Here is an 18,099-nt window from a genome sequence, read left to right on the forward strand (position 1 = left end):
AGCGTGGACGCGTGATTAGAATATAGTTGCATATATAAGGAGGCTTGTTTCTGTAATAAATGGCTTAGCGTGATTCACATTGAATCGACTTGTTTTGCTTAGTCCTTATCTCGCTCTACAGGGTTAGACATGAGGAAGGAAATTTTTTTACCATGAGGGTGGTGAAATACTGGAAGAAATTGTCCAGAGAGGTGGTGGATGCCCCCACCCTGGAGACATCCCAGGCCAGGCTGGAAGGGGCTCTGAGCAACCTGAGCTGGTGAAGATGTCCCTGCTCATGGCTGAGGTGGCACTGGGGGAGCTTTGGAGGTCCCTTCAACCCAAACTATTCTGCGATTCTATAATACGAAACTGCAGCAACCGGCCGGCATTTCCCCCGCTCCCGGGGCGGGCGCTCCGGCTGCCGCCCCGATCAGGGTTGGCCCGCAGGCGGCGGGAGGAGCGGCCCGGGCCCGGGCCCGCCCCGGAAGCGGCGGGGGAGCCGGCGTGGCCGCCATGGGCAGAGCGGTGACCGTGGCCACCTGCGCCCTCAACCAGTGGGCCTTGGATTTCCAGGGCAACCTGGAGAGGATTGTCAGGAGTGAGTGGGGGGGCGGTGGGGCCGGCTGCTCCGCGGGTTGCGCGGCCCCAGCCCTGCGGAGCGGCGGAGTTCCGGCCTGGGCTGTGCGGTCCGGTTACCGGAGCCGTGGGGGCCGGTCCGGAGCGTCCGGCTGGGGTTTAATCCGAGCCTCTTCCAGGTATTGACATCGCCAAGAGCCGAGGAGCCCGGTACCGGCTGGGGCCAGAGCTTGAAATCTGGTAAGAGCGTTTTGTTGGTGCTGGGTTTGGTCCGTTCCCGGGTAGTTACTGCAGAACGATCAGTAAAATAATAATTCCCAGGTAATGATTAGTAAAAAAATCAGCCCTGTGGTGCTCTAAGGCTTAAAGCATTATTTAAAGCAGCTGTCAGTGCAAAGAAAAACATCGCAGTTGCAAGCACAAGATGGGTTCTCTTCTCTTGGAAATGTCACTGCTATTGATAATTTTTGGCCTATTTCTGCCAGTCTTCCATCACAGAATCCATTGTACTTTGACTTCTCCTAGGGCCAGGCTGCTGCCCTTGTGAGGAACGTCCAGCAATGTCGCAATGTTTTCAGTGCTGGATGATGTTGGCAGTGCTGCTCCTGCACGTTCTGCAAATATTGCCTCTGGGATGAGTGTTCCATGTCTGCCATGGTTCTGGTCCCTGGCTCTGCTGCTGACGTTGGCTGAATTTTGTATTTCTTTTGCTTTTTCATGCAGTGGTTACGGCTGCTCGGATCACTACTATGAGTCTGACACCCTCCTGCATTCGTTCCAAGTTCTGGCAAAGCTTCTGGAGTCTCCAGCCACTCAAGATATTATCTGTGATGTGGGGATGTAAGTTTTTTTTGTATGTAAATAAAGGGGTGAGTCTTTAGAAATGCCGCATCGAACTTTTAAACACATCTGGGGAACTGGGCTACTCTCTCCGTTTTAATTACCATGACTGGGACTGCAACATGCAAAACACTTTCTGAAAGAGAATCCTATTAATGTATACTTACAGGTTGGATTAAATCAATAAGCCCAGCCAGGAAGATTCCTTTGGTCTTCTTGTGCTGCTGCGGTGTGTCTGTCCTATGGGAGCTGATACATGTGAGACTGACAGTGTGGTCAGTAACTCTGATTTTTGCAAACAACTATTTCAATTTAAAAAAATACAAGGCAAGACTTGATATATCATTTTGTAAGTGTTGTCTTAAAAATACTTAGTGTGCAGTGGAGTTGATTCTGTAGCTTTTCTTAATTTCATTTAATGAACTTAGCCGCTGGTAACTTTGCTTTGTATTTTCACAGGCCCGTTCTGCACAGAAACGTTCGCTACAGCTGTCGAGTGATCTTTTTAAATAAGTAAGTAGTTCTTCATGGGTTTTGTGAGACATTAGTGTATCCTTTCAGAGACCTGTTGGGCCTTCAGGAAAGACTTTTCAGCACTATGTGGAGCGATGGAGTTGTCTTCCTGTCTACTGGATTTTAGAGAGACAACTAATGTTTTTCCATTATCACTTTTTCCTTTCTGCATTTGTAGAAACTAAATTTCCACTGCTTTCTGAAAGATTCCAGAAAAAAAGCCTCAACCCTTAGGTCTTCAAACTGAACCTTTAAAAATCATTGTATGTAGTAGTTGTTTAATGTACATCGTAATAGAAAAAAAGAGCTGGTATTAATCAGTGTTCTTAGTCTTGTTTGGCTGTACATCAGGTCTTAAGTCGCCCTTTCTGTTTTATGTTTTAAGAAAAATTCTTCTGATCAGACCGAAAATATCATTGGCAAATGCAGGAAACTACAGGGAACTGAGATGGTTTACGCCGTGGAACAAAGCCAGGTAGGCTGACGACCCTTAAAATTGTGTTCAAAACCAGGGCTTGCCGTTTGCAGCCACAGCAGAAAGACTGAAACCTCTCTAGCAAACTAGCGATGCTGCTCCAGAGGGAGCGGTAAGACAGAGCCAGCTAAGCTACGTAATTGAAGCTCAATTAGAAAGCTTATTAAGTGTAATCAAATTCTGAATTACTGAGGTAGAAGGAAAAGTGGGGCTGAACGATCCTGCAGCCAGGGGAGTAGTGGCATTTTCCTTGTCTCTGCTTTTTAATCTGGGCAGTTGAGGACTGGAAGTGCCTGTGTTTATTTGCTCCATTGATTGATGTATCCTATGCAATATTAAACTGGGAAACAATGTGAAATGGATGCGCCGTGTCAGAATTTTAACAGCTGCAGAGGATACACACCTTATGCGTGATGCTCGTTTCGGATGCCATGTGCTCCTCCTCGAGTCACAGAATGTTCCAGTTTGTTGGTCTCAGGACTAAGTGCTTCTGGGAGAGCCCTTCTTAATTCCAGCTGGCTTCCAAGTTGCTCATCTAGTAACACTGCAAAAAGAAAAGCTTTTATTTAGTATTTGACTTGCATTTCGTGTTCTTTATTAGGTCTAGTTTATAGCTAGGATGGAGCGTTGTTCACCATGCATTTCTGAAGCAAAGTGGGATGTTCCTACCTAATAATATTTCTCATTAATTTCACAGAAAGTATGAGGGTTCTTTTTGAATATTTTTTAAACATACACAGCCCTGTACAACTGAGTGCAGTTTCTTTTCTCAATGTTAGAAGGTGGCAGAATGCGGAGATAAGAATCAGTTTTTATGCTGTAATTTACATAACGATGTATTCATAACCTATAATCCTGCTTTAGGCATGTGGAGGAATATTTTCTACCCAGGATTATTCAGGAAGTGACTGGACAGGTAAGTTTGTCAAGGATTCTTTTCTTTTTAACTTTAGCATCTTCCAGAGTCAGCGATTTAAATGAATAGAATTGGTGGCATAAAACTGTAAGACACCAAATTGTGCTGTCAGTCTTGTGGCAGATCCATAGGTTTCAGTGATAGCTCTCAGCTACATTAAAGGAGAACATAATTTAACCTTGTTTATGTTCATATTTGGCAGCAAAACAAGTGCATTTTAAATTCGCCTCAGTTATTTGTATATACAAGACCTTCAAGATTGTCTTATTTTGCACAGTCTGGCACTCATATTTTTCTGTGCTTGAGACTAGAAATGAGTATGTGTTTTGAGGTAAAAAAAAATTAACCTTGATATAACCTTGGTATAAAATGAAGGTGTAATGTGATTGATATTGTTAGAGTCGTCTATTTGATGTGTGTAAGGATGTTCTTGTTTTTGCTCAGGAAACTGTTCCGTTTGGGGACGCAGTGCTAGCGACCAAAGATACCTGCCTAGGGGCAGAAATATGCGAAGAACTCTGGGCACCAAACAGGTAAAGGAGAAGAAGAAATGCAGAGTCAACTAAAACATCCCTGGACCTCCTGCCTGAAATACATGTTTGAAAAAAAATCTGCTTATTATTCTTCTATGTGGTAAATGTTTCAGAAAGTGCCAGGTAGCTAAATTATAACTAGGAGCAATAAATGCATCAGGGGAAAAATTTCATGAGGCTGGATACAGAAATAAGTTTTAGGTGGTTGAGCTGAATTCATTTGAAACAGAAAGTAGGAGAGAAATACTGAGAAGTGGAATGAAAAGGGTGACCTGGGGAAACAAGCGACAGAAAACTACAGTGCTTGTGTTCAGATACTGTTCAGCTTTTGGTTCATCCTGAGGTTGAAATGTCCTCTCTGGGTCCATCGCTGTAACTTGATCTGGGGTCCAAGTGACAGAGGTTTTGTTGTATCAATTTGTAGTATTGATTTTGTGTAGTAATTATAATCCCATATTGTTCCCACTTACTGTACCTTGTCTCAAGAATTTGAAACTACTAGTAGGTCTTTTTATTTAATTGCCTTATTCTATTTATCTTCGGCTTTGACCAACTCCTCCAAAGCATTTCACTTAACAAATTGGAGCTCTCTTATATTAGACAAGCTAGAGCATTGGCTTCTAGGCAACATCAGTTTGAGGTGTGTAACTCATTTTTCCTACTTAGCTGTTAGCTTCATCCTTCTGCTTTATTTTTTAAGCAGCATCAGACAATGCATGAAGATAATGCAGAAGGAAACAACAAAAGCAAAGCCTAGTTCCCTGAATACTTCCTGTTATTATTTTAATTCTTGTTACAATTTAAAGTTTTTCCCAACAATAAAGAAGATCCCATTCACAAAGGTCTGATGTGGGGTGGGGGTGGAGAGAAAAAAAACCATGAAAGCTGTTGTAGTCACCATAAAATAAGCAAAATATTCTGGATGTTTTTTTTAAATCTGCCAGTTACAGACATTCACTTAGAGCAAAAGGAGCAAAAACCCTTTGCAGCCACCACTGGTCTTTGACAGAAGAGTCAGGCAATGCAAAAAACCAGATGTTTTTGTGAGTCCTGTCCTTATTTGGGTAGACATGCAGCAAACTGGCAACGACACAGATGTTTTTACTCGTCGGTGGTTTTAAATGATGCCTGTAGTACTCACAGTGTAGTATTACCAGCTGAATTTTGTTCCTGCCTTTTGCTTTGCCAGCCCTCATATTGAAATGGGGCTTGACGGCGTGGAAATTTTCACTAACTCTTCAGGGAGTCACCACGTGCTGCGCAAGGCTCACACCCGTGTGGATTTGGTCAATTCTGCCACAGCAAAGGTATACACTTAATAAAATAATATGTTTTTGGTTACGCACCTCACTTTATTTCAGAGGTCGTCTCTCTTGTGACAGGATGTAGCATTTTCTATATGAATGTGGAGGCCTTGACAGACCTGGTTGTTAGCTTTTTGTTTTCTTACCTATAATTCCCTTCCCTGACTGAATCAACTATAGGGGCAGAGCTCTCTGGCAGGGGGACTGTACTTCTTTGGGGCACCCTGCTATATATCTTGCTCTAATGTGAAACACTGATTTATTTCCAGCTCTGTGATCCCAAATGCCAGAAGCTGTTTGATTGCATGTTGGCTCTGTCTGGTCTGTGGAGCAGCAGACCAGAAGAGCATCTAGTCCTGCACTGGCATGCCAAGTATAGTATCTTTCACAAACACTAAAAATACCTTAAAACAGCTTGATAACTCCCAGCTCTGGAGATCTAGGCTCCAAAAAATGCATATGATGTCCTCAGTCTTAATTCTGTTAAGCACATATCATGGATAAATGTATAATGGATAGAAAATAGTTCATCAGAATAACTGACTTCATGTGCTGAATTGCCAGCTCATTGCCAGCTTGTAGTTCCGTCAACAAAGGGGATTATTTCCCTAGCACATATAAAACCATCCAAAAGTCTCTTTTGGTTCCTTAAAATGTCAGTTTCTTTCCCAGTTTTTGTTCACATAGCAACATTGTGCTGGAGAAATACTGGTAACTGTATCAGAAAGGGGAAATAGAAGTAAGTGTTTAAACTCAGACTTCATTATTTTTCCCCATCATCTTCTTACTTTAAATATATTCATTTTTTTCTACTTTGAAGGTTCTGTTTATTTTAAAGAAGAGCAGACATTTAGTTATTAGACTGTAATCTTGTCCAAGTGATGGAGACAAACCAAAGTAATGAATGTACATTAAACTGTGTAAAATGTTCTATTTGTATAACTGCTTTGTCATCGTAATTTAACATGCTTTGGTTCTATTTAGCAGCATCTGCTTTGTCCTCAGATATCCAAACACACCTCTTGTCATCTTCCTGCTTTTCTCAGTCTCAATTTGGACTTTGAATCTCAATTTAGAAGTGCAGCCCTCTCTATTCGGGCTAATAACAGAAGACTCCTGTCTTCCAACAATGTGAAAGGGATACAGCTCAGTTACTACATTTACTTTTGTAGTTACTTCTTTCCATTGTGCGTATGACATGCAAAGTAGTTTTACAAATGACAAGAGAGTGTCCTAGCTGGAAATCATTCACAATATAAAGACTTAGGAAAATGATAAGAAGGCCAGGAACAGATAAATAGCATTTTGCCTTTTAACATTCTGTCAGGTGCTATATTCTGAAAAGCACTTTTTTTTGTCTGCATCTTTGTTTTCCTCCCAGAACGGTGGAATATATATTTTAGCTAACCAGAAAGGCTGTGACGGCGATCGTCTGTATTATGATGGCTGTGCCATGATTTCGGTGAATGGAGAAACAGTCGCACAAGGATCCCAGTTTTCACTTGATGATGTGGTAATATATTCAACCTATAGCTGCTGGTTACAGCTGAAATTAGCACTGCTGCATTTACGCTCAACACTTCCCAGATGTTCCAGATATTAGGTCCATGTCTCTAGACTAAAAAAGATTTATTTTTACTATGTTATTCAACAAGATCCAAGGTTTTTCCTAGTAAAATTGCCTTCTCTTGAGAGCGAGGAAGAGCTCTCACAGTACAAGAGCTTCCTGAAAATGTTTGTGTATGCATACAAACCAGGATTGAAAGGAGTTGCATGCATTCTTCTTCTCCAGCGTTTTTTGTAGTCCAAGCGTTGTTTATTTGTTTGTGTAGAACCGATCTAACATTGAAAGCCTTTCCATAGGAGGTGCTGGTTGCCACTCTGGACTTGGAGGATGTTCGAAGTTACAGAGCAGAGATTTCATCACGTAACTTGGCGGTAAGAATCCTTTATGGAGTTATGTTTGGAAACTCTGCCGAGTTGGAATAGTTACTGAATTTTAAAAGTATTTTCATGTCTTGATTTTCATAGTATTCAATAGATTTCTTGTTTTATAGGCACATGCTATGCTAAAATTGATGTCTTCCCAATTCTTCTCTACTATTGCTTAGGCCAGTAAAGTGAATCCTTATCCCAGGATAAAAGTGGATTTTGCTCTGTCGTGTTCTGATGATGTGGCTGTACCTACTTGTGTGCCAGTCCAGTGGAGACATCATAGTCCTGAGGAGGAGATCAGGTAAGAACATACTGAATCTGTTGCTTGAAAGTCATTTTGTTTAAAAAACCAAACCAAAACCAAACAAAAACTCAAACCAAGAAGAGATAAACGTAAGATCTTATTTATATTTAAGTAAAGAAAGTATCTCACTGGATATCTCACAGTAAATACGGTGACTTGCTTAGGTCTTAGTCCATAACCTTCTTGGAATAAGCATATTCTCTGTTTTCAGCCTTGGGCCTGCGTGTTGGCTTTGGGACTATTTAAGGCGCAGCAAACAGGTAAGGAAAACTGTTTTTGTTCTTTGCCTTGGCTTACACGTCCCCTCCTGTGCTGCTGTTAATGCAAGGTCATGTTAGTCCAAGGTGTAAGGCTTGAGTTTTTCACTGGTGGCTCATTCAGACTTAAAACTCGTACGCAAAGCGTGACTTCAACGTACTCTTCAGAGTTTTTCCTTAGGAATTGTGCTTTCTTTGGAAGCAACAGTCAAGCTTACCTAATAAAGGAGGTTTTTTTTCTTTGTAACACTGTTTTTTCAGTAAGGAAAATATTTAATGGCACAATGGAGATGTTTAAAATAAGCAGAGTGACATGAACTAGTAATTGAGTTGAAAAGTGACATATATATGAAAAAATTCATCTTTTTATAGTAGCTCTTGTATCTTACTAGAGGATAAAGATGTACTGGAAGTTTTTCTAGCCAAAGGGTTTACACTGACTACATGTTTGATTACCCGATCAGTAAGAGTTTAAGAGGGTTTGCTAGGTCAGGTTGGTTTGGTTTTCCCCAGTACAATATAAGCAGACTTGAGCAATGCACCCAATTCTTTTAGAAAAGTATGTTTCTGAATGGCACAATATATATTTTTCTAATTTTGCTCTTTGGAATGTCTTCCTTGCTCTGTTTTCAAGGCAGGATTTCTCCTACCTCTTAGTGGTGGAATTGACAGCTCTGCTACAGCTTGCATCGTGTACTCCATGTGTCACCAGGTTTGCCTGGCAGTCAAGAATGGAAGTGAGTAGATGTGCACGTCTGCCTTGGCACGCTTACTAATCATTAGGGACAACTTAATGTTAGCTGGGTGCGATAGATGCAAGACATAAGTGGTAAACTCTTGCCCAGCTGTTCTAATGGAATCCTTTGTATCAGATATTCCAGCAATGTGTGTCCACATTTCAGGTTCTTTGAATTGGTTTAATAGTTTTCATTCTGGTTTTCAGGATTGGATGTGGAACTCAGACTAGTTTCTGTCTGGAGTATCGTTCAAAATGTTGGCCAATGTAGTTTTGGTATTTTCAGTTTATCACGAGAATTTTCTCCTTCTATTTAATTCAGCACTACAAAACGTGGTTCGACATGGTTCAGACTCTTCAACTGGCTCTAAGTAGACTACATGTGTTTAGCTAAGCCTTTGTACATATTGGATCATATTTTCCATCAAGTTTCTTTAAGGCATAGAACAAATGGATTTAGTATTTCTGTCTTCAAAATTAGGAGTGAAATCAGAACTTCTTTTATTCAATATATGAAAATACGTTTGGAGAGTTAGATGATGGCATCATCTCATTTTCGAGGGGCAGTGTAAAGCTTAATTGGAATATGTATCCTCAATAGCAGGAGTGCAACAATTTCCACTCTCGTTCTGTTTCTTTTGCTTTGGACTCAGATGCAGATGTGCTGGCTGATGTGCGCAAGATTGTGAATGATGAGACCTATGTTCCTGAGGATCCTCGAGAATTCTGCAAGCGCATCTTTACCACTTGCTATATGGCCAGCGAGAATTCCTCCCAGGATACCCGCAACAGGGCTAAACTCCTGGCCGAGCAAATAGGCAGGTACAAGATGCTGCAAAAAAATCATGTTCTGGCAAAGTCTTTGATATAAAACTAAAAGAGGAAAACAGGATAGTAGGTGTGTTAAGTAGGAGTATTACAGATGTTTTTTAAGTGTGTAAATGTGAGGCAAACTTAAAAACATCTAGTAAAGGACACGGAAATTTGGAAACAGACGCTGGAAAGTTTTATTCTTTCCTAAGATTCTTCATGCCAGATCTGAGCTGGTAGAGGCCTTTCAAATATCATTTTATGGGTGGGTTTTTTCTTCTTTTTTTTTAATGCCATTTTATATAGTCAGATTGTGCTAGTTGAGTCACTTCTGCTTGAATTCTTTTCAGCTATCACATCAATCTGAACATAGATGCGGCTGTGAAAGCCGTTGTGGGAATTTTCATCACGGTGACAGGTCGAACTCCCTGTTTTTCTGTCTATGGAGGGAGCAGCAGAGAAAACCTGGCACTCCAGAATGTGCAGGTGTGTTTCATGTAGGCTGAATCAGGTCAGAACCTCCTTTTTTTATTTATTTTTCTTCCTTTAAAGAGTACAAAATGGTAAAGTAGCAAGGGGCCCTTCATTTGCATTGCTGTGCAAACCTGAACTTGTGGTACATCCCTGAAGATTCCTGGGTTTCCAGTAAATGCTTGTCTGCAGCAGAAATCAACAATCCCACATAACTCAGGACTAGACCAAGATAATTTTTGTTTGTAACTTTTACAGGATGGTCAGGAAGCAGTAATATACACCTGTATCCCATCTATAGCATCAATGTTTAGAAAAGTGCCCCAACAGAAAGCTGCCAGGTCAGGAAGATGAGCAGCAAAAGATTTTTATAGACAAGTCTGAGTCCAGTAGGATTGTGGCAGGTCAAGACTCAAAAATATTGCTGATGTACAGTAGAATTTCATATGGTGAATATTAGCAGCCTTTAAAAGGCTCTGAGATGTCAGTCTTGGCCATTCTAATTCCTGGATGTCCTCAGTTTTAGAAGGTAAAAAATAATTTTATTTTTTATCATCAGAATGTATTTGATCTTCAATGGCCTTATGAAACACAGCTCAAACACACATTTCCAGATATTCATTTTCATTGTGTCAGAACAGATTGGTGCTGTGCCTGGGTAGCACTGGTATAACTATCCTATAGAACCCCAGAAAACAACTGCCTGGTGACTCCTAGGCCCTGGATCCAGTTGTACCTTTCCTTGGCTGGAGAGCTTTCTTTTTTGGCTTCCAGCCTATCCAGAAAGTCTGTTCTAATTCTGGCTAAATGTCAGTTACAGTATTTGATAGTTTTTGTTAGCTCAGAACCTGATCTTTCTTCCCCTGCTGTTACTGGAGAGCTCCAGCTGTCTCCTTTGGAAGCAAACATTGAATCCTTTATCAGCTCATTGGCAAAGGGATTGGCATTAGTCACAAAGTATGATTATTTGCTTAAAATCACAGAATCACAGAATCGACTGGGTTGGAAAAGACCTCAGAGATCATCGAGTCCAACCCTTAAATCGCACACAATTGTGGCCAGGGCTGGGTTTGCATTTGAGGTCTGCTTGGTGTTATTACCATCCTTAGAAAAAGCAGAGTTGCAGAATGGTGACAGAAGCAAAGAGAACTTTTTACAAATTTTCTGTAAGTAAATCCCTTTAGTTTAATACTCCATGAAAGGATGTGTAAGACATATAGTTCATCTGCATACTTTATCCCTCTTGGACCCTTACTAGTGCTTATAGGAGGCAGAAAATGGCAATTACTCCCCATTCTGCAATTCAGAGTAGAATAAACTTGCCCAGGTGTGTCAGTCTGTGGCAGTAGCAGATACTGAACCTGGCCTTCCTAAGTTCAGCATCTTCTCCACAAGATTGTCCTTGCTTTAACACTTCCCCTCTCGCATTTTGTTCTTTATGGGTTTGTTCAGGGAACTGACTAATAAAAATGATAGAGGAGAAATTATTCTGCTTTGTGAATTCATTTTGTTTTCCATTTTGCTTTGCAGGCTCGAATCAGAATGGTCCTTGCCTACCTGTTTGCTCAGCTGACGCTTTGGGCTCGGGGGATGCCAGGGGGACTCCTGGTGCTGGGATCAACCAATGCAGATGAGAGGTTGGTGGAAATTAGAAATCTAAAAGCAGGTGAACTGGGAAGAGGGCACCTCTTTCCTTGCAACTCTACCAAATCCCAGCGTAAATTAGAAGAGGTAACAAGCTAAGAATATACTGATAGCAGTGAAATTAAGTAGCTGAATTGACCTGAATGGAAAATTGTGTATTTTTCACAAGTTTACCCCAAGTATTGTCATAGTTTTCCAATAAACTGCTGTTCCTTCCTTAGCCATTTTCAGTAGAGTTTGCCTGTGGGGTTACCAGGTGAACTTTCCAATCTGTTATTTGTTATATTTTCCATCACTGTAATAGGAATGAAGTTGTGAACTTCGAGTTGAAAAATGTCTTTGAAATCTGGAGTACTGTTACTAGAGCTGAGTATTCGAAGATTAAAGCAATTCCCATGAGACTGTGGGATTGATAATCTCAAAAGCTGGGAGAGTAGCATATGCTGATTCTATGGGTATTTTGGGATTTACTTTTTTAAGTGGTCAGGACAGTATTTTAATTGTTTTGCATCAAATATATTACCTTAGCATGGGCAGTTTAGTAGTGCTTCATAATGGTTTAAAATATTGTCTTCCTCCTGGCAATTTCATGGCTTTGGGATAACCCTGTGGCAGCTGAACACCTGTTTGCCTCTTACATATAAATACATGAACAATATGCTGTCTGTTTTTCCCTGTCTTTATATGACATGTATATTCTATATAGAATAAACCATTATTTATTATACTAATGTTACATTATTCTTTACTGTTACTATATAAACCTTGTCTCTCGCTCAGTCTCCGAGGTTACTTGACGAAGTACGATTGCTCAAGTGCTGATATCAACCCCATTGGTGGAATCAGCAAGACTGACTTGAAGAACTTCATACAATATTGCATTGAAAATTTTCAGCTCACGGCCCTCAGAAGGTCAGTAGTGAAGCGGTGGTATCTGGTGACTCTATTTGTATGCAGCAAATTGTGGACTTCACGGTTTGATTTTCTGTACTAACAGCTAAGCTGCAGTAATATTGCAAATGCTAATAAGGAAGAGTCTTCTGCATGACCTTCTGGTTTTAAATGATTCTGTACCCTTCACAATGTAAGTGACTGGGTGCTGAAAATGCCACCAGTCTTAGGAGAGACCGAATGCAAGTGTTTATGTTGTTAATTCTGCTGAAGGAACTGTTTGAACTAGATGCTTTATGTTTTTTTTGTATAAAGCATTGCTTTTTAAACCTGGAAAAGCTTGCAAGTGCAATTTCTTTAGAGTTATCTGGTCATTTAGCAGCTTATGCCGTGAAAAAATTTTGAATAAAGCATTTGATTTTTAACAAACCAGACTGGTTGTTAACTATACTATTGACACTGGGTAGAATTAATGATTTTCTTTTTACCTTTTCCGTACAGTATCATGTCAGCTCCACCCACTCCAGAGTTAGAGCCCCTGGTAGATGGACACGTGGCTCAAACTGATGAGGTAATGGGCAGTGACTATAAAATGCTCTGGTAAGCCTGATCCCAAAACTTGTTTTGTGTCCAACAGCTATTGTTTGCTCTTGTGTGCATCTGTGCATGTTATAAACAACCTTAAAGCCACTGACAAGGCCTTGGTGTGCCAAACCAGCAGTTTCCAAAGGAGCAACTGAATGATTTTATATTTTGGGCACGTAGAAGGATGTGTGTTCTGAAATTCAGTTTGTTCTAAAGCTTCTTAACATCAGAAGAGAGACAGAAAGGGCTTTACTGCTATGAAAATGGCAAAGCCCTCCCTCTTCTTGCCCTGCCCTCCTCTTTGCTACCCACTTGTGTAAGACAGGACTGCTCAGCCAAACCACCACCTCGAAAGGCTGTTGGATATTTAACTGCAGGGTACTGTAAAACTCTTATGATAAAGCAAAGAGCTGCTGAACTAGAATTAATGGTTTTCTTCATTTGGCGTCACCTTACTGATACATGCTACATTTAAGCTGCCTAGAAGCTAAAATGAACAAATGTTATGCAGGAAGAAATCTTTTCACTGGCCAAATCAAATATATTCAGGGAAGAATTTCTAATCTCCCACGTCACAGAGATTCCAGGGGGGTTTTTTGTTTGTTTTCTGCTCACAATATTACTATCTCCTTGTCTTTTTGATCATTCACAACTTCATTTTGGTCTTGCCTTGACTAAGCTGGGTTGTTGTAATTGCTCCATAAAGCTGGTAATTATAATTTGCATAGTAAAGATTTTCAGTGACTTTCTGTGTGTGTGTGATTTCAGGTGGACATGGGAATGACCTATGCAGAGCTCTCAATCTATGGCAAATTAAGAAAAATTGCAAAGGCTGGCCCATACAGTATGTTCTGTAAGCTGATTAATATGTGGAAGGAAATTTGTACTCCAAGAGAGGTAATATTAAAAAAAAAAAATCAAATAATGTAATTTCTTTACCAAAATAGACTATGTTTGGAGAAGGGTCAAACAGATTTCCTTTTAACTGAAAGGGATATTTTAATTATTCTATGTTTAGAGATTATTGCGCAGCTGTAGCAAAATACACTGGAAAAACTGGTATGCATCTCTTAATGGACCTTGTCTGTGTTGCACATTGTTATAATGGTAATTGGGCAATTTGAAAACAATTAGTTCAGAACTGTACCTTCAGGGGAAAATTATTCTCTGCAACTTATGTGGCTGACTGCCCTTGAAGCCTTTGGTTATGTGTTCCGCGACAGCCTTGAAGGACTGTCTACACTGAAGACGTGTCCTCTTGGCTGTTACGCAGTTTGTCCTTTCTTGTGCACGAAGGAAAAAGTTCAGATTGACACCAGAATTGTGGAGGTTAGTGCTTATTGTTAAATTTTGTACATGGCACCTCCTTATTTTTATAGTAAATAGGTACAGAGAGGGAAGCGGTGTCTGAAAATGGTCTTAAATGCCTCTTATAGGTAGGGTGATCCACAGTGATTCATACCAGTAGTGGTAGATAATTTATGTAAATGTTAGTGGAAGAAAACATGTATGTAAAGCTAGAATACAATCTCAGCTAAATTTTTCAAGGCTAAGAACCTTCATCTGATTAAAAGCTATATTCTCTGTACACCAGGTGGCATCCAAGGTCAAGCATTTCTTCAGGATATATTCCATGAACAGACATAAAATGACCACTCTGACACCATCCTACCACGCTGAAAACTACAGTCCGGATGACAACCGGTTTGACCTGAGGCCTTTTCTTTATAACACCTCGTGGTCCTGGCAATTTAGGTGTATAGATAAAGAGGTAAGTGCTATCTACTTCTTGTACAGATTTGTATTTAAAGCCCTTGCAATGGGACAAGCGCAGCTCCAGTGAACATCCAGCAAAAGCCCTCTAGCATTTAGGATAATAGTTTAAAACAGAAATAAGTGTGATTAATCTTTTCACATCACTGTGAGGCTAAGAATTCTCTGGTTTTAGTGTAAGCTGTTGGGTTTTTTTTTAGTTTTTTTAAATTGTTAGGTACAGCAAAAAGATAAAAACAGACTATGTGTACTGAGGCTGGAAACTAATAGGTGTACCCATACTCATCAAGTCTTGTGCTAGTACAGAGAACAAGCTTCTGTGTTTCAGTTTCAGTTTAGGACGTGTCTGCAGGGATCTGTTTAATTGCAGGATTGAGACTTGACCTACATCTGTGTGGGAAAAGCCCGTAAGAGGCAGCAATTCACTGTGAACCATTCTCTCACCTGCTGCTATCAGAACTGTGCTTCTTGTAGTTTTTAGTCACACCTTCAATGTTACTTTAATGTATATTTTTATGGCAAAAGTGCTGGGCTGAAGAATTTTAGCACCTTGAAAATTTTTCTGCCAGCGATTTTTACACCTCAGTTGCTTTTAAGATATGTTTATATATGTAATAAAATATTAATTCCCTCATCTGCAAAATGCCAGACATGCTGTAATAGTGTTTATATTACCTTGAAACCTAGGATAAAAGCTACCATATGTGGTGGTTTTTCTTTTTCTTTTCGATCATTTTAGACTTTTTCCCCACTGAAGTCCAGGACAAAAGGGTTTTTTTGGCCCCACTGGGAGTTGAGTAAAATTATTTTTGTAGGGTCTGGACCAAAATGTAATTATTTTATGCTTACAGTAAATGTGATTAAGATATTTTCATGATCCAGAATATTCATACACTCTTTAACTACATTTGTATGGAATAGCAGTTGTGCTATGCAAGGGTCATTGCAACTTATTCCTGAAAACTGGGATTTAAGTTTGGGGAAAAATCTTTTATGGGGGTAACAGTAACCTGAACTGATAACTGATAGTTTTTTGCAAGACTGGAAAATAATGACTTGCAATAATGTGAGTTAAATCTGCCCTAATCAAGGAAGGGAATACTGTAAGAGTTTCCACTTATTGTGCATATTCAGTACAATAGTAATTCTGAGGAGAATTACTCTGTAGGACAATGTCTTACTGATAATTGTGCTCCTGGGACTTAATCTGCGCTTAAGGTTTTTCTGGCATAGTAACAGCACTGTGAAAATATGGTATAAACTCTAAATGATGCAGTTTTGCCAGAAAACACCTTTAGGCAGGTAATGCCAGGTTTTCCTATAGAAGACTCACATTACAGCTTGAGTTCATTTGTGAAGGGAAATGGTTTTGTGTGCTAATGATAGAGAAATCTGTTGGATTTGTGGAAAGTGCTTTTCTACTTTAGATGTTTGTAGTGTAGTCAAGCCAAATTAGTTATCCACTCTTCTAACTGCAAAATTCCCTCCGTATTTGCTGCAGAAGGTACAGGGGTAAGAGGAGGCTGAGTTCATAGTGCTTGCTGGGAATTGCCTGATTTGCCCTTGGAGTCTTGGTATCATTCAGCTCTACCTGGGTCATGGAATTTCTAGTGGTTTAGAGTGACCCTGGAAACTGCAGTAGCACTGTCTGTAGGTTCTGCTGTGAAGTTATGCATGAGGTAAACCATGTGTGGTCAGACCGTGCACTTTAACAGTTTCTAAGTGCCAGAATGTTCATTGGGATTTTAATAGCTGGTGTAATTTGAAGGAACTGTGACATAGCTCAGAAGAAAACTAGCCCACCTGCCCCCAAGGGTTAGGTACCAGCAGTCTGTCCTCTGCTTTTTCTAGTGCTTACTGGTCATATCACAAGATAAGCTACATTGGGTCAAACTGAAGATTGAGCAACCTGAGTATCTTTGTGCCTCTCAGCAGCCGATGTTGAAGGACGAACATAAGAACAGAGAATTTATAGTACAACCCACCCTATATATCCCCATAGGTCTAGGGAACGTAAATCTAAATTTTCCAGTTAGAGGTAATGTGCAGAACGTCATGTTTAGGTTGTGCCCTTGGTCTATCCTCCCTGAGATTGTAGAATCCATTCTGAAACAATTTATACTGTTAGCCTTAGCAACAGTTTAGCTTAATATAAGGTAATTAATTTTCTAAAGTTTTAAGAACAGTGAAGGCCAGTTTTATAAAATTGTGTGTGTGTGCATGGAAAGCACTCCCTGTGTTTGTTTTAATTATTCTAGGCTCTTAGGGGCAGGGTTCCAGGTTATGGCCTGATCTGATCTGACAGCTGTCACTGAAACGGACAGCGCTGCCTCCCTTCCTGTCTCTCCTGCCTTTTGAGATGACTTTGGTGCTCGTCTCACTCTTTGGGCAGCCAAATGAAGTCACCAAACTGACAAAAACCTAAGAACTGATGGGAGCCTGTGGCCGAGGGGAGGTTAAGAGGGTAGGTAGAAAGTTTGACCTTCTCGTTTGGCTGCAAATAACATCTTGTTCAGCTCAGTTGTCCCCTAGAGTGTCTCCCGCTGTCAGTTCCTGATAAATCTGGGCTCTCCACTGTTTTGTGATGGAAGTCTGAAAAGACAGGAGACGCTAAACGCAAGTGTATTTTTACTATTGAATCAGTTTCCTTTTAACTTGCAGGTATCCAAGCTAGAAAAAAAGGAAGGAATTTCCCTAGATGAAGACGTGGACTGACTTGCTGTCTTGTTTAGCTGTGGTAATTAATTTGCTACGCAGAATGTTCAAAACTGGAGTATACTGTGATGATCATGAGCAGAGATGACCCAAACAATTGTTGAGATGGCCATTGTAAACAGGATTTGTAATAAACTCCTCTATTTTGATTGACTCCCTGGTTTGTTCCCAATATACTTAAACCATAGTTTGGCTAAGGAATCATTTGTTAAGGATTTTCTTCAACTGCTGGAGTTAATGACTTTTAATTGAAAATATTTGGATAAGCCCATCAGTCATAAATACAGGGTAGTCTTTTGTGAAAGGGTAATAATTCATTCTAATAATTTGGATATGATTTTTTGAGTAACATTCAGCCGAAAGTATAAAATTTTAACAGTTCTGGCATGTGCTGTTGAGGGGAAAGGCTCATTTTGCTTTGCAATAAACTTGTAATTTTATAATGCTAATTGACTCCGTTCTTATTTTACTGGTTTTTTTATTAATCCAGCATTGGCTGTGTACACTGGACCAGTGTTTTGAGTAGCCACGTATGGTCTAATTCAGAAAGGTACTGGAAACATGTCTAACTTGAAGCAGATGGGTAATCTTGTTAGTGGGATCCAAATTAAGAGTTCAGCTTCTTGTTTTGCATCTACTTGCTGTGTAACTTGTGACAATTAACTTTAAAATCTCTGACTTAATTTTCTCAGAGAGGAGAAATAACCTGCTTCATTAGTCTGTTCAGGGATTGTTTAATGGTTATTGCTCTCCAAGATCCTCAGCTGTATTTTAAGGATTTTGAAAAGAGTTGGCATGGTGTCTTTTCCCTCCTGGCATTTTTGATGTGTAAGGGTAAC

General features: G+C 40.2%; 1 protein-coding gene across 4 annotated transcripts; it reads left to right on the top strand.

Moving 5' to 3' along the window:
- The first annotated feature begins 477 nt into the window (after positions 1-477).
- Positions 478-17,709, top strand: NADSYN1 (NAD synthetase 1). Of its 4 annotated transcripts, none has more exons than XM_080346000.1 (21): positions 478-580; positions 738-798; positions 1,282-1,398; positions 1,858-1,911; positions 2,297-2,386; positions 3,251-3,302; positions 3,747-3,835; positions 5,025-5,142; positions 6,521-6,652; positions 7,003-7,077; positions 7,251-7,375; positions 7,590-7,638; positions 8,270-8,372; positions 9,025-9,193; positions 9,532-9,667; positions 11,183-11,289; positions 12,077-12,208; positions 12,689-12,758; positions 13,541-13,669; positions 14,367-14,543; positions 17,207-17,709. In XM_080346000.1, the coding sequence occupies exons 1-21, from the start codon at positions 496-498 to the stop codon at positions 17,258-17,260; spliced, it is 2,124 nt and encodes a 707-aa protein (XP_080202126.1). In that variant the 5' UTR covers positions 478-495; the 3' UTR covers positions 17,261-17,709. The 4 variants fall into 4 exon arrangements, with proteins under 4 accessions (XP_080202126.1, XP_080202127.1, XP_080202129.1 ...); XM_080346001.1 differs by having other exon boundaries at positions 17,216-17,709; XM_080346003.1 differs by lacking the exons at positions 14,367-14,543; positions 17,207-17,709 and having other exon boundaries at positions 12,689-12,787; positions 13,541-13,679.
- The last annotated feature ends 390 nt before the right edge of the window (positions 17,710-18,099 follow it).

Source organism: Nesoenas mayeri, assembly GCF_963082525.1.
Source record: "Nesoenas mayeri genome assembly, chromosome: 5".
NCBI lineage: Eukaryota > Metazoa > Chordata > Aves > Columbiformes > Columbidae > Nesoenas > Nesoenas mayeri.